The sequence below is a fragment of the Panthera onca genome, chromosome A1 (genome assembly GCF_046562875.1).
Source record: "Panthera onca isolate mPanOnc1 chromosome A1, mPanOnc1 haplotype 2, whole genome shotgun sequence".
Lineage (NCBI taxonomy): Eukaryota > Metazoa > Chordata > Mammalia > Carnivora > Felidae > Panthera > Panthera onca.
Window position 1 is genome coordinate 27,034,791 of NC_138339.1, and position 13,424 is coordinate 27,048,214.

Sequence of the window (13,424 nt, forward strand, 5' to 3'; positions counted from 1 at the left end):
CACTGGATATTCTAATACAAGAAGACATATTGCTGGATCTTATACACAGGGGCGATTCACACCTACACTCAAAATATATCAGTTCCCCCGAAGCTCATTTTGTTCCATCTAAAGTTTCTAACGCATTAGGATTTCCCCCCTCCAGCTTCATCACCCCTCTCTTCCCCCATCTTATGAGATAAAAGCAGTGCTACTGAAAATGTCCCTCTGGACTGTGTCTACTAGGTCTAAATGGGTGGAATGTTCCTGCCACATGGGAACAGAGGGTCAATGAGAAGTGAAGGCCAAGGAAAGCACATGGGGTCATAGGGATGGAAGGTTTGCCTCCAGGAAGTTACTTTCTAGCAGATGGGATGGACACTGAAGAGCAATTTGGAGGACAGAGCCGTCTACAGGCTCAAACAACTTCCTGGGCTGTTGGATTGGCCTGCTTTACCTCATGCTTCAGTTTCAACCCCTGTTACATGAGTTTGCCAAATTACAGATGTGAAATAGCAATTAATTCATTACCTGGGTTTCGGGGTATCCTTTGATGGAAAAGATCCATTCCTTGCCTTTTATTATTCATTTTTTAAGTATAGTTAACACAATGTGACATTAGTTTCAAGTATCCAACGTAGTCATTTGACAGGTTTATACTTACGCTGTGTTCACAAGTGTAGCTATACCATCAGCTGTCCTGATACAACGCTATTAGAATATCATTGATTCTATTACTTATGTGCTGCCTTTCATTCCTGTGATTTATTATTCATTTTATGGTGGAGAAGTAATGGCAGAGAACAAAAACCTCAAAAATATGATTGTGAGCTTTTAAAACCCATTTAGGGAATACCAATTTCACATATTTAACATGCAAAGGTCTGTAATGAAATATATCATGATCTAGAAGCAGGGGAGATATACTGGGTGAATGTTGCCTTTTAAGTGTTCATCTATATTGTTATATTTTCATTACTTAAAAGTGAAGGATGCTAGGTCTCAAATAAGTTTTTCAATTTCCTCTGGGGATTGTACCTTCATTGTTGGGCACTTACATAAGGAGTCTGATAAAGGTGGTGAGAGACTTCAGGTATAAATGGCTGATATAATCCAGGGTCTTCAGGAATGGATTTTCAAAAAGTTTTCTCTCAAAATAAAAGTGAAATTATTCACATAAGGCCATAGCACAAGTTAGTTAACTTTACTTTCTATTTTGCATCACACATAATCAGTAATGAAACAAACATGTTTCCAAGAAACAATGGGTTATCTTTGTTATTAATCTTTGAGTGTCTTTTTGGGATACTGGTTTATCAGTTTTGTTTTGTTCATTCTTGGAATGCTGCAGCCATTTCATTAATCTGCCCAGTGTTTCTCAGTTTGGTCCACAATTAGGACTATATAGCTAAAGAAAGAACTAAATACCCCAGAAGTATCTTTTACTATGAGCAAAAGTTTCTTAGGAAGCCCTTAAAGTCTTCTTGCATTTGGTTTTGTTTTGCTCAAGTATTTTTCTATCACTCAAACTCAAGCTTATGTGTTCCTTCAACTTTCTCTTTTTTATCAGTGACTCTAAACTTGTTTTGGGGGGGGGGGGACATTTAAAAGATGCTGTTTTAACACAAATCAAAAGCACAATGAGATATCACTTAACTCTGGTCAGAATGTCTAGAATCAAAAAGATAAGATTCTCACCACTGGTAAGAATGTAGAGAAAAAGGAACCCTTATGCACTGTTGGTGGGAATGTAAATTGGTACAGCCACTGTGGAAAACAGTATGGAAGTTCATCAAACAATTAAAAAGAGAAATACCATGTGATCCAGTAATTCCACTACTAGGTATTTATCCAAAGAAATTGAAAACACTAATTCAAAAAGATACATACTTCTATGTTCACTACAGCATTATTTACAATAGCCAGGATATGGAAGCAACCTAAGTGTCCATCGATAGAGGAATGGATGAAGAAGATGTGGTGTGTGTGTATATATATATATATACACACACAATGGAATATTAGTCATTAAAGGATGAAATCTTGCCATTTGCAACAACATGGATGGACCTAGAGGGTATTATGCTAAGTGAAATAAGTCAGACTGAAAAAGAAAAATACCATATGATCTCATTCATATGTGGAATCTAAAACACAAATGAATAAAGAAACAAACAAAAAGCAGAATCAGACGTGTAAATACAGAGAACAAACTGGTGGTTGCCAGAGGGCAGGAGTATGGAGGGTGAGCGATACAGGTAAAAATGGGTGAAGGGGAGTGGCGCATACAGACTTCCAGTTATGGAATTAATTAAGTCATGGGAATAAAAGGCACAACACAGGGAATACAGTCAATGATACCGTAACAGGGTTGTATGTTGACAGATATACTACACTTGTGGTGAGCATAGCATAACCTATAGAGCAGCTGAATCACTATGTTGTACACCTGAAACTAATGTAACATTGTGTGTCAACTATACTCAAATAAAAAAAAGATTAAATAAAAAAAGTCTTTATTTAGGTTATCTGTATATGTCCTGATGCCTTTTTTTTTAAATTAAACTTTTTATTTTGAGATTATTGCAGGTTCAGTTGCAGTTTTAAGAAATAAACAAAGCGGTCCCCTGTATCCATCACTCACCTTCCCCCCAATGGTAACACATTACAAAACTATAATCCAGTAGCACAGTTGGGGTATTGATGCTGATACTGTCCAGACACAGAATATTATCATCACCACATGGATCCCTCATGTTGCAGTTATAGCCACACCCACTTCCTTCCCTCTCCCATTCCATCCTTAAACCCTGGCAGCCATATATACGTTCTCCATTTCTACAATTTTGACATTTCAATCACATACAGCATGTAACCTTTTGGGACTGGCTTTTTTTTCACAGAGCATAACTGTTTGAAGATTTATCAGGTCACTGTATGTATCAATGAAACAGTGAAAAAAACATGTTTCCAAGAAACAATGGGGTATCTTTCATTTTATTGCTAACTAGTATTCCATTATATGTGTCCATCCCAGTTTATGTAACCATTCACCCTGTTGGGTTGACACCACCCTTGGATTGTTTCTAGTTTGGGGCTATTAAGATTAAGCTTCTATAAGCATTCACGTAAAGGTTTTTGTGTGAACATAAATCTTCCTTTCTCCAGGACAAATCTCAGGAGTACAACTGCTGCATCATACGGTAGTTGTAGGTTTATAGCTTAAAAAACCGACAAACTACTCTCTACAGTGCCTGGACCATTTTACTTTCTCACCAGCAATGTCTGAATGATCCGATCCCTCTGCAACCTTGCCAGCATTTGGGGTCACCACTATTTTTTTAGTCATTCTGATTGTTGTGTGACATCTCATTGCGATTTCAATTTGCATTTCCCTGGTAGCTAATGATGTTGAATATAGTTTCAAGTGCTTATCTGCCATTTGTATGTCTTTTCTGGTGGAATTTCTCCTTTTTGCCCATTTTTTAATTGTACTGTTTGGGTTTTTTTACTATTGAGGTTTTTGTTTTGTTTACATTTATTTATTGAGTTTGAGAAACAGCAAGAGTATGAGCAGGGGAGGGGCAGAGAGAGAGGGAGAGAGAATCCCAAGCAGGGGATTCAAACTCAGGAACTGTGGGATCATGACCTGAACTGAAATCAAGAGTTGGATCCTCAACCGACTGAGGCACCCAGGCGCCCTACTATTTGAGTTTTGACAGTTGCTTATATATTTTAGATGCTTAGTTCTACTGGACATATGGAGTATTCATTTCCTAGGTAGGTCATAAAAATTATTGTGAGCTTAGTGGCTTAAAATAACATAAACTTATTCTCTCACAGTCCTGGAGGACGGAAGTCTGAAATCAAGGTGTCAGCAGCACTCTGAACCCTTCAAAGTCTCCAGGGGAGAATTTCTGCTTGCCCCTTCCAGCTTCTGGTGGCTGCAGGCTTCCTGACTTGTGGCAGTACGACTCTAACTTCTGCCTCCATCTTTACATGGTCTTCTCTTTGATCTGTGTCCAAATCCCCCTCTCCAGTCATTGGGTTTAGGGCCCAACCTAAATCTCGGGTGATTTAGTTTCAAAATTATTAACTAATAACACCTGCAAAGATCCTATTTCCAAAACAGGTTACATTCTGAAGTTCATAGAAGCCTTGAATTTGTGAAGGGGAACACTATTTAAGCCACTACATAGGGCTTGCAAACATTTTCTCTTGGGCTGTGGCTTGTATTTTCATCCTCTTAAAAGAGTCAAAAGTTTTAATTTTGATGAGTCCAAGTTTTAAATGTTTCCTTTTATCGATTGTGCATTTGATGCCAAGTTTAGAAACTCTTTGCCTAGCCCTAGATACTTAAAATTTCCTATTTATGTCCTAAAAGTTTTTTAGTTTTACATTTTACATTTAAGTTTGTGTTCTACTTCAAGATCATTTTTGCATATGGTGTGAGACTTAAGTAGAGACTCTTTTTATATATTAAAAACCAACACGGGGCTTGATCTCACAACCCTGGGATCATGACCTGAGCTGAAACCAAGAGTCAGACACTCAACTGACTGAGCCACCCAGGCACCCCACACACAATCTTGATTACTGAAGCTGTATAATAAATTTTGAAATCTTGTAGCCTGATTCTTCTCATTTTATTATTCTTTTTCAAATTGTTTTGAAAACTTATTCTAGTTCCTCTGCCTTTCCATATACATTTTAGATTATTTTTTTCTATATCTCAAAAAGAATCGTGATGAGGGGTGCCTGGGTGGCTCAGTCGGTTAAGCGGCCGACTTCAGCTCAGGTCATGAGCTCGCGGTCCGTGAGTTCGAGCCCCGCGTCGGGCTCTGTGCTGACAGCTCAGAGCCTGGAGCCTGTTTCAGATTCTGTGTCTCCCTCTCTCTGACCTTCCCCCATTCATGCTCTGTCTCTCTCTGTCTCAAAAATGAATAAACGTTAAAAAAAAAATAAAAAAAAAAAGAATCGTGATGAAATTCTCATAGAAATATCATTAAACCTATATATTTATTTCAGAAGAATTTCATCTTTACTATGTTGAGTCTTCCAATTCATGACCATAATAGGTTTCTCCATCTATTAGGAGATCTCTATTTCTTTCCACAGTGTTGTGTAGTTTTCAGCATATGAGTCCTGTACATGTTTTGTAAGATTTAAATGTTTATAATAATTTTATACAAATATTTCATACTTCTGAGTGATTGTGAAAGGTACCACATTTTTAATTTCAGTGTTCACTCGTTCATTGTCTGTATATAAAAATGTGAGTGATTCTGTATGTTTATGTTGTATCCTGTGAGCTTATTCTAGTTTGTGTGTTTGCATAGATTCTTTGGGGTTTTGTACATATACAATTATATTATCTGCAAATAGAGCTAGTTTTATATCTTCCTAATCTGTATGTTTTTTTTCTTGTCTTAGTGCACTGGCTAAAACCATACTCCTTTTTCTTTCTGTTCCTCAGACTTCAGCATTTACTTTGTCCTGTCTTCAAGTTCATTGGTTCTTATTTTGTCTGCTTATATCTGTCAATGAATCCCTCCAGTTAATTTTTTTATTAGAGTGATTGTACTTTTTAGCTCCAAAATTTCATCTTGGTTTCTTGTTAGATCTTCTATATCTTTATTGATATTGTTATTTTGTTCACATATCATTTCCTTTATCTTCTCCACATCTTCTTTAGTTCTTTGAGCATCTTTAAGGCAGTTGTTTCAAAATCTTTGTCTAACAAATCTGCCCTCAGGAACAGTTTCTGTTGATTTATTTTTTTTCCTTTGAGGTCATACTTTCCTGGTTCTTTGTATGTTTTATGATTTTTTGGGTAGAAAAATGGACATTTGAATCTGTTAATGTGGTAACTCTGGAAATCAGATTCTTCCTCTTCTGTAGGGTTTTCTGTTTTTATTATTGTTGTTGTTGTTGTTATTATTACTATTATTATTATTGTAGGCTGTGTCTGTGTCAAGGATCACCCTGAGGTAAAAATTTAAGGTCTTCGCAGGTCTTTTCAGAGTCTTTATCTGGGCACATGTGATCACTTTCTAATTTTCCCCATGTATGTAATTATTTTTGAAAGTCCTATTCTTTATTGTCTAGCTCTCAAAAGGGAAAAAGGAGAAATAAAAAGAGGGAGAGAAAATGGTGCTGGCCTCTTAAATCCTCTGGCAGTCACTCCAGTTTAAGGGGAGCTTGCAACAATGTGGAGAGGTGCAACAACAATGGCTGCCCCAACTTTGTCTTCACCTCTGTGATCAGAAGTAGCCATCAGCAACCAGAGCACAACTTGCACCTCCTGTTAACTGATGTTTGCTTAATGGTCTTCTCCATCGTATAGCAGTTTTAAATTTCTGCTTTATTCAATGTGTTCTTTCAATACATATAAGTAAAATGGGGTTAACAATGGTATCTATTTCATAAGGTTATCAAAAGGAATCAACAACACAACCCAAAATGGGAGACATAAAGGGTGCAAAAATGTTAATGTTTGTGACTTGTCAGTGATATTAATACCTCAGCATTTTATAAAAACTAAACAAGGATTGTTACTCCCGAATTAATCAAGTAAGTTAAAGCTTATGTCCTTGTCTGTGTTCAACCCTTTCTAATTCAGAAAATTGTAGTAGCCTCTTTGATTCTGTGGTGTAGTAGGTACAAGTGGTCAGGGAAGAAAAGACGCTGAAATCTTTGAAGTGTGTGATTATCCCCACTTTACAGATGAGGAAGCAGAGGTTTAGGAGGGTGAGTCTCAAGACACAGTGTAACTCGACTCCTAATGCCCCACTTAAGGTGCTTGCCCTTCCCTCTACTGACATGGTGCATGAACATGGCAAGGGGATCTCAGTTTCCTTGGCCCTTTACCTGTGTCCGAGCTCATGGGCAATTGTGAAAGCCAGAGGGAGTCCAGAGTCTTCATTGATGTTACAGCTCCGGTGAGGCTGGCACATTCCTGACAGGTGGGACAGACCCAAAGTCTCACAGGGGCGATTGACACTAGCACAGATGTCTTTTCTGAAAGCAGAGAATAGAGATGCATAGGCTCCCAAAGAAACATCTGAAAAAATCCTCCTGGAAAAAATCTGGGTATTAGTTCACATTCAATATGGTCTGGAAAGTATGGTTAAATTATTTTTAAAACTCCATAGGGAGCAATTCACAATTCATAAGATTATTATGATTTCACCTCTAATTACTGACTCTCACTAACACCTAAAAATGTGGGAAAATATGACAATTTTTAATGTTTATTTATTTTTCAGAAAGAGAGAGAGAGAGAGAAAGCTCAAGCAAGCATGAGCAGGGGAAGGGCAGAGAGAGACAGGGAGAGAGAGAGAATCCCAAGTAGGTTCCATGCTATCAGCTTGAAGCCTGACATGGGGCTCAATCTCAAGAACCACAAGATCATGACCTGAGCAGAAATCAAGTTGGATGCTTACCTGAGCCATTCAGTCACTCCATGACAAAGGTTTTATTTTGAGTTGCTTTTGCCCTTAATCTCAGGATGCCAAATTATATTGTTTGGCCAAAAAGAGAAGGATTTGATTGAAAATTGAAGATTATTTGAACTTTTAAATAAAGGATGACCAACAGTGGTTGAGCGCTTTCACATATGAAACCCCTTTTGGTCTTTCTGGGGCCTGTGCTCAAAATGCATCTGAGAACTTTTGCTTATTCATGAAAAAGGCAACTGATCTCATCAATCCATCTAGAGATCAAATCAGTTGGCTCTCCAGCCCCACTACCCTAACTACATGGGACATTGGAGGGAATGCACATACAAATAAAGACTCTTAGGATCTCAAAAAATACTGGTTATGGTTTTTAAATGTAAAAATATGCTTCCATACCTTTGTGGGGATTATTTCAGTCATTGACAAGAGTTAACTTGGTTTGGTCTCGTTTTCTTCAATTCAGAAAGAGCTCTTTGCCAAGAATAACTAGCATAAATGCCAAGAAGGTTCTGAGCTTGTTAGCTGCAGACCTTCAACTCATCAGGTTTGTGTGGGTACCATTTCTGGCAACTAATGATCTGTTTGATGTTTCCACTGGGCCATGGAAAAGATCCAGGCTCTGAAAACCCCTGCGAGTCCTCCGTTCTCCAGGAGGCAATGGCTGGGACAAGGGGATAGAAGAGAGTGGCAGCCCATGTCACGGCATGCCAACTGACATGATACCCACTCTAACGGCAATAGTTTTTGGGTAGATTTGTGTTGGAGAGCTAGATTGGATCAGACAGCCCAATCATTCTAAATAATTTCTGTGTCTGTGGGAGAACCAACCAACCAACGTTTCCACCCCTGCTGCAAAATGTACTTGTTACTATTTCATTTTTTTAAAAGTCTAGACCTGCTTGGAGCTGCTGGGAAAAGATTGGTGTCTACTGCTAATTCACCTGCTTTCTCATTCAGATGGGGCAGGTGTTAGGTCCATTACATAATTGTTTACTAACTGCCTACTAAGTATCTAGCACTAAAGAGGAAAAAGGGGGGGGGTAATAAAAGAATTATAGAAACATGAGTCTTGCAGACAAGGAGCTTCTGCTCCCCAAAGCAGATTAGCTCTACCTTCACCATGCACTGGGTATTGTATAAGAGAAAACATGCCTTGGTATGCAGTTACTAGCCTTGCTTCATGTGGTATGTTTAAGCCAAATCCACCTTCTACTGAATGCAACTCTGCAGAGAACCCTGTTGAATGGATCTCAGCACAGTCATCCATAGGCAAGTCACATACCTCCGTCCCTGGTCCTGCCTGTTTTTCAAACCAGAGGTTCCCAACAGGGGTTGATTTTGCTCCCCACCCACTCTTAGAGACAGTTTGGGTTGTCACAACTTGTAGGAGGGTCTACTGGCATCTCATGGATACAGGCAAGAGGTGCTGTTAAATATACCTCAGCACACAGACAGCCCTGCACAACAAAAGAATTACCCAACTCAAGATGCTGAGGATAAGAAATCCTGCTTTAGCATTTGAAATACTCTCCACTCTTCAGGAGTTGGTGAGGTTCATCATATACTGAAACCAGGCCCTTGTTTGAAGGAAGAAAAATTGTCATAATAAGAAAAAAAATATCATAAGAGAACAGATCCTTCATATTCTTATGGGTAATAGTTAAGAGTACAACTATTAGGGTCAAACTACCTGGATTTAAGTCTCAGCTGTACTTGTTAATAGAAATGAGATTTGAGGCAAGTGACATAACCACGCCTCAGTTTCCCCATGTATAAAATGGGAATAATTGATGGTAGTTCAACTACCAGTCTTGTTGTGTAGATTAAATGGAATAATGATTGTTCTAATAGATGTAGCACAGTGCTACATCAGACACTCCACAAACGCCAGCTATCATTAATTCACTCATTTCCTCATGTGAATGAGAGAAGAAATGATATCTGCTTTCAGGGCAAGGAAAGAGAGGAAGCTGACACAGTTTCTAACAGTGGTCCTGAATCCAGGGTTCTTCCCTACAGCTAGGTCCTGCCTGGACTGAAGTCTTCCCCTGGCTTCTTGCCCAGGTCCTCAGTGTTCCCTGCCTGTGTGTTGCTCCCCCACCCCTTGCCCCCCACCCCGGCCAGGGCCCCAGTGCTTTCGTTCCACACCCACACTAATCTGCCTCCCAGCAGAGCTACCGATGTCACAGACCCTAATATGAATCTAATGTAATAGGTTTATTCCACAAACTTCTTTTGAAAACTGCATTCAACTGAAGTTTTGATACTTTCATTCAAAAGAATGACTCTGATAGTCGGAGTGAAAGTTGGTTATCATTCTTTGCGGGCACCCCATGCATCGGGATACCAAAGGGACCAAAATGTTCAGGGGCAGCCTGCCCTCCCTGGGGAGAACACACGCGTGCACACACACACACACACACACACACACACAGGGCCTTCCAGTGCATGAGTTCTCTGTGGCTGACAAACCAGGCTGAGCAGACTCTTCTATTTACACATCCCTGGATTTCCTGATGTCTCCGAAACTGCACAGGAGTTCCCCATGAGAATTTAACTCCCCCGTTAATGAAAGACTTCATTTAAAATAATGTCTGGAGGTGCCTGGGTGGCTCAGTTGTTGGTTAAGTGTCTGGCTCTTGATTTCAGCTGAGGTTATGATCTCATGGTTCATGGGTTTGAGCCCCGTGTCGGGCTCTGTGCTGATGGTATGCAGCCTGCTTTGGATTCTCTCTCCCTTTCTCTCTGTCCCTCCTTCTTTCTCCCTCTCTCTCTCTCCCTCTCTCTCAAAATTAAAATAAAATAAGATAAAATAAAATAAGATAAAATAAAATAATGTCTGATGCTTGGCAGGTGTTCAATAAGTATTTATTGAATCAGTGAGCAAACATAGCCTCCAAGAGCCTGGGTTGATCAGAAAAGTTCATTAGCCTTTCACAGCTATGAGTCTTGGAAGGTTGATGGTTTTTATTAGCACCACAGGGTCTGTCTGTCATCAGAACAAAATAGTATCTTCATGAGAATAAAGGGAGAAAAGTGTAAGCAAACTGCTCTGTGTATTCAGGGAAGGGCCGGCCGCCCATATTCTGTCCTCACCATCAGTCAGGGATGGGTTACAAGGAGGACTGATTTCTGTAGAGAAGGTTGCATGTTTCTAAACTGGAGTAAAAATTTTAAGAAGAAAATAAAGGATTGGAAAGCCCAGGCTTAAAAGTTACAGGAGTCTTTAACAAGGATCTGTAAACAATCTTCCTGAGCTTATAGAGCTGCATGAAAAAGCCAATTTTAAAGATGAAATCATCACTGGGATATGAAAAAGGCCTGCATTTTGCCAACAGATTTTTGCCAACAGTTTATTAACACGGAGAGTTTTGTCACACACGTTTAATAATTGCCCCCTCACTGGTATGGACATCAGCAGTTGTCTAGATTGTAGATGCTGCCTTTAAAAATTATCAAAAGTGGCAAAGAGTAGGAGACTCTCATGGGTTTGAATAGGGGACAACTCTTTCACCTGCCAGCCCCCTTGCTTCACAGCCCCTGGCTTCCTGTAGTCCCTGGGGTACCTGGTGAGGAGGACGGCCACGTCATGATGGGCAGGGTTAAGGTCACTCTTGGGATTGATGCTCTTCTGCCACTTACAGAAGCTGGACAGTGTCTTCTCTGCATGGTGAACTATTTTCAATCCTTGCTAGAGAAAGAAGAGGAAGAGATTGGCATGGGTGAGTTTGCTGTGCTCAGGACTCATCACAGAAGCTCTCAGAAGCAACCAAGTGTGACAAGCTCTGGGTGGGCACCTCAGATATCTGTTAGGCAGGAATCTGGCAGAGGCCAACTTACTCCCTGCTCTAAATACCATCACCCTCATGACTTTTATCAAAAGAATCTGAAGGGCAGAAGTGCAGGACAGAAATGATCACTGGAACAAGTAGCCCTTGAAGAAAAATTAAAACTGCATTAGCCAAGACCAAGAGCTGTTTGAAGTCACATCTTTAGCAGCACTCTGCTTCCTAAGCCACTACGATTCCAAAGAGCATTTTTACTTCTAATGCAACAACAGAAAATGATTTTCAACAAAAAGCTTCTTCCTTGCATGAGAACTCCTACAACCTGGGTTTCCATTTTGGTCTCACATCTGCGGATGAAGGGCAGAGGATGACATAATCTCTCTAGGCTTCTAACCAGTTGGAATCATTAGCTGTCTGACAACAATTAGGTTGCTGCATTGGATGCCCCAGGCTGCAATTTCAAGGGCTGCTGAGTAATCTATTTGGGCCATTGTTACGACCCAGGATGGGAAGAGAGGGCTTGTTCCAAATTAACTGGCTGAACACTTGTCAAATGGAGGGGGATAGATAATCATCTTTATTTGAATTTCTAAAGGAGATGTTCCTTTTCCTTTGCCCCATTTCTTTGGGGTCTCTATATCAAGCTGGCCCTCCTACAGGGTGGATTCTACCTGGAGAATGACTACTTCCATTGATCTACTCTAACCTGAGTCTATCACTCTGGCCTCAGTCCAAGAAGTTCAAGACAATCTCTACCTCAAACTATGAACTTGCTTCTCCACTACTCTGCATTTTGCTAAGGCCACACCCAAAGCAAACAAGGCCTGAGAGGCTTCAGTTGCCTGTTAAAGGCACTTCCAGGTGCCCACCCACCCCCTCCACACACACACACGCTAATTAACCACCACAGACCACCTGCCTTTCATGAAAATGCAGAAAGGTGGTTCATCATCAGACATGAAAACCCATGGAATTGCTTAGCATTATGAATTTAAATAGAAGAAACAGACTTCTTAATTTACTAATCCTCACTGTTCTGTCATCCAGCAGAATCATGTATGGTGGAAAGGGAGGAGGAATTATGGGGGCCTAGCTGGGTACAGGGGTCAGCCTCCTATTCATCTAGTCAACCCTACCTAGTCAACCCTACCAGAACCAAGGCTTACACCCACCACAGGGAATTGGCAAGGGGGCATAAAGCAGGAATGGAAGGAAAGAGAATGGAAGGCACGAGAAAGAAAAGAGAAGTAAATAAAAAGGGAGAGAGGAAGGAAAGAAAAGAGAGGAAATATTTCTTGATCATTATGTGATCTTTGTGCCAGATACTTTCACATATATTCTTTCATTTCATTTAATTGCATCTTCTCGGCATTATTTCTAAAGAAAGCATTGTTATTTTCATTTACAAGAGGGAATTGAACCTCAGAGAAGTGAAAAACGAGCTGAAGGTGATTTGAGTCAGATACTGAATCAAAGACCCCAAGAACGAGGGCTCCTGGGTGAAGCATGGTTCCAGTGGGTGGCCAGCCTCATTAGAAGACAGCTCCTTCACACAGGAAGGTAGATTATCAAACAAAGCATCAACTACAATTTGATTGCCTTGAGGTCTGTTTTCAACCCTTCATTTCTTTGTTTGGTTATGGGCTTTTATTGTTTTGTGTGTGGGAGGAGGTCTCTGAGAGAATGCTCATTAATTTAAAAAAAAAAAAAAAGACCATTTAGAATTATTCCAAAGGAAAAGAACTACTTAGGCATAAGTCTAACAAAACATATGCAAGATCTGTGTCCTGAAAATCACAACATGCTGATCAAAGAGCAGAGGCTCAATGTAAATTTCACACTTTATACAAATACTGACTCAGATGGATCACAGACTGAAATGTAAAATGTAAAACTATACAACTTTTCGAAAAAAAATCATAGGAGAACATCTTGGAGACCTGGGGCTAGGCAAGGAGTTCATAGATTTGACACTAAGGACATCATACATAAAAGGGAAAACTGAAAAACTGGACCTCACCAAAATTAAAACCTTTTGCTGTGAGAGATAGCTTTGAAGGGAATGAAAAGATGAACTACAGAATGGAAGGAAATATTTATTAGACAAAGGACTTGTACAAATACATGAAGTTCTCTCAAAACTCAACAATAAAAAATAACGACAGAAAACAAACATGAAATCTCATTTCACTGCAGA

General features: G+C 39.8%; 1 protein-coding gene across 1 annotated transcript in view; it reads right to left on the reverse strand.

Annotated features, from left to right (window-relative positions):
* ADAMTS12 (ADAM metallopeptidase with thrombospondin type 1 motif 12) overlaps positions 1-13,424 on the reverse strand; it is a 330,050-nt gene that overhangs the window by 113,752 nt on the left and 202,874 nt on the right. Inside the window, exons 6-7 of the mRNA XM_078444728.2 lie at positions 11,006-11,130; positions 6,850-6,999 (exon numbers count right to left, since the gene is read on the reverse strand). Coding sequence (XP_078300854.2) covers positions 6,850-6,999; positions 11,006-11,130 — 275 coding nt within the window. The remainder of the gene's footprint in view (positions 1-6,849; positions 7,000-11,005; positions 11,131-13,424) is intronic.